The sequence below is a fragment of the Rutidosis leptorrhynchoides genome, chromosome 8 (assembly GCF_046630445.1).
Source record: "Rutidosis leptorrhynchoides isolate AG116_Rl617_1_P2 chromosome 8, CSIRO_AGI_Rlap_v1, whole genome shotgun sequence".
Classification (NCBI taxonomy): domain Eukaryota; kingdom Viridiplantae; phylum Streptophyta; class Magnoliopsida; order Asterales; family Asteraceae; genus Rutidosis; species Rutidosis leptorrhynchoides.
This window is the reverse complement of record NC_092340.1, coordinates 36,978,592-36,981,914: the sequence shown is the minus strand read 5'-3', so window position 1 is coordinate 36,981,914 and position 3,323 is coordinate 36,978,592. Positions and strand designations below refer to the sequence as shown.

The 3,323-nt window shown below is 35.0% G+C and overlaps 1 protein-coding gene across 1 annotated transcript; it reads left to right on the top strand.

The window, feature by feature from the left end:
• Positions 1–2,679: 2,679 nt before the first annotated feature.
• LOC139863310 (uncharacterized mitochondrial protein AtMg00810-like) lies at positions 2,680–3,081 on the top strand. The gene has a single exon (XM_071851943.1). The coding sequence runs from the start codon at positions 2,680–2,682 to the stop codon at positions 3,079–3,081; it is 402 nt and encodes a 133-aa protein (XP_071708044.1).
• The last annotated feature ends 242 nt before the right edge of the window (positions 3,082–3,323 follow it).

The following is a 3,323-nucleotide window of genomic DNA, read 5'->3' as shown; positions in this document are numbered from 1 at the left end:
AAAATAATCATTTAAGGTTGTTTACATGATGGAAAATGATTAACTTCATAAGTTTCACTAAAGTTTGACCTATGGCCTGTGATTTCGAATACAAACTAAGGTATTTACAGTTCATAGTCTTAAAGAGGGACTCTATCCAAGGAAGTGGCAAGTTGAATCAACGAAAACGGAGTTGTAACGAAGAAACTATGACCAAAACGAGATCGGATATCTAAGACTAGTTTAGCTACGAAAATAATTGGAGAAAATTAAATAAATCACATCTTTTTAAAATAACATGATATTTTATATATATGTACTCATAATTTAATTTTATATGGTTCAGGATCACCCGTAAACAATACGAGAAGATTAATCATAAGATCCCATGATTGTACGCAACACGTCATTTGACAACACCGGTACTTTATGTACGCAACACGTCATTTGACAACACCGGTACCGTGGGTCAAGATTAATCTCAACCAATACATATACGATGGGGGTTTTTATTTATTTCATTGGGGGTTTATTAAACACCTAAAAATGAACCATTAAAATTGAATTACTAACATCGGACTGCTAACTACGGACTAAGGAATTATTAAAAGTATTAAAAGTATTATAAGTATATATATGTGACGTTTGTTTAAAAAGAAAAGGTATTGATATATTATATATGGATAGGTTCGTGATATCAATCGGAGACCAAGTCAAAATTACATATCTTCAAGACGAAAGTGAGTATATAGTCCCACTTTTAAACTCTAAATATTTCGGGATGAGAATACATGTATTTTATGTTTTACGATATGGACACAAGTAACTGAAAAATATATTCTACGTTGAGTTGTACCACTGGCATACTTCCCTGTAGCTTGGTAACTACTATTTACAGCGGTATTGTAAACGCGAATCCTGTTGATAGATCTATCGGGCCTGACAACCCCAACCGGACTGGACGACCAGTATTCAACGGTTGCACGGTACTTCGTTTCGTGACTACACTTGGTACGGTGTAGTAAGATTTCATAATAAAGGGAATATGTGACGTGATTAAATGTTAAGTATGGCTACCAAGTGCTCAACCATTTAGAATATTTTTATTAAAATGTTTATATATGAAATCTTGTGGTCTATATATTTATATCGCTGCCGGCATTAAACCTATATCTCACTAACTTTATGTTGACGTTTTAAACATGTCTATTCTCAGGTGATAACTAAAAGCTTCCGCTGCAACATGTTGAATTTAAGCAAGATCTTGAGTATGCATATTTGTGTCAAAAATAAAACTGCATATCCGAGGAATTGTAATGTAAAATATGCTAGAAATCGTATTGTTATCATCACATGTAAAGTTTGTAAGTCTAAGATTATCGCTAAACGATAATCATCTTTATATTGTCTAAAGCTTGTATTAACATAAGAGTTATGGTTTGTAATGTAAAATAAATGCAGTTGTTCTTTTAAAAATGTCGCATATAGAGGTCAATACCTCGCAATGAAATCATACGTTATCTAACTCGTTCTTATGGTTAAGGACGAGTTATGACAAGAAAGTTCATGTCAGGAATCAACTCAGCAAGATATACAAGACGAATCAAAAAGTTCAAGTCGGGAATCAATTCATCAAGAAAATTCAGACGAACTAGAAAGTTCAAGACATGAATCGACTCAACGAGACAAACGCCAAATTACAATTCAAGATCAAGAAAGTCAAAGTGAATCAACTGAAGAGTACATATTGCCAACAGGGGGATTCCACCAAAACGCTATGATCCTGAAAAAGAAGCCCTCGGATCAAGATATCCAATGGCAAATGTTGTTAGAGGAAATTTATCAGAAGAAGCCAAGAATTCACTTCTGTAATATACTCTGAGAAAATACCGACATCAGTAGAACAAGCCTTAAAGTCAAAGAACCCAAAAAATGCAATGGAAGTTGAGATGGAAGCTCTAAAGACAAATGATACATGAGGAAAATGTATTATTCTTAGAGAAAAGAAACCAGTAGGATGTCGTTGGGTATTTATAATAAAACATAAACAAGACGGCACAATTGAAAGATATAAAGCTCGGTTAGTTGCCAAGGATACACACACACATAATACGGGATTGACTACTTCGAAACTTTCTCACCGGTGGACAAATTGACACCATTCAAGTCCTCTTTTCGGTCACTGCTCACCAATTTGACGTGAAGAATGCTTTTTTGCATGGTGACCTCAAGGAAGAGGTTTATATGGAATCTCCTCCAGGATTTGCGAAAAATATCAAAAACAGGGAAGTTTGTCGACTTAAAAAATCCTTGTACAGGTTAAAACAATCTCCCCGGGCATGGTTTGGGAAATTTACTTTAGCCATGAAAAAATACGGCTACCAACAAAGTAATTCAGATCACACCTTATTTTTCAAACAAAGAAACCAAATGATAACTTGCTTGATTATTTTTGTCGATGACATGATAATCAAAGGAAATGACAGAGATAAATTCTTTAACTTAAAAACAAACTTAGCAAATGAATTTGAAATGAAAGATTTGGGAAGACCAAAATATTTCTTGGGGATTGAAGTTTTACGATCCCAACAAGGTATATTTATATGTCAAAAGAAATATGTGCTTGATTTACTTGCTAAAACAGGAATGATCGACTGCAAACCAGCCGAAACCCCTGTGATCCCAAACTAAAAGTTGTTTATGGAAGATGGAGCTCAACTTGCAGATCGAGAAAAATATCAAAAGATCGTTGGAAAGCTGATTTATCTCGCTCATATTCGTCCAGATGTATCATATGCAGTGGGAGTAGTCAGTCAATTTATGCATCAACCACAAGTACATCACATGAAAGCTGTTTGGAGAATCATCATACACCTTATAGGAAAGGTTGGTCATGGAGTTCTATTAAAAAACAATGGTCATCTCAAAACACAAATATATACAGATGCAGGTTGGGGATGTGAAAAAGGAGATAGAAAATCTACATCGGGATATTTCACCTTAGTCGGCGGAAACCTTGTTACATGGAAAAGTAAAAAGAAAAATGTTGTAGCTCTTTCAAGTGCCGAAGCCGAGTTTAGGAGGATAGCACAAGGAGTATAAGAAGCGGTATGGATCCGAAAGCTATTGACAGAGATCAGATTTCCACCGGAAGACAGTGGTAGAATAATGTGCGACAACGAAGCATCAATAAAGATTTCAGAAAATCCAGTTCAACATTATCGAACAAAACATGTTAAAATAGACGGACACTTCATCAAGGAGAAGCTCGACGCAGAGATTATCTCACTACCATTCATGAGATCAGAAGACCGGTTAGTAGACATCTTAACAAAATCAGTGAA

Excerpts from the sequence above, each read along its gene's own strand:
- LOC139863310 (XM_071851943.1), top strand. The coding sequence starts at position 2,680 with ATGGAAGATGGAGCTCAACTTGCAGATCGAGAAAAATATCAAAAGATC.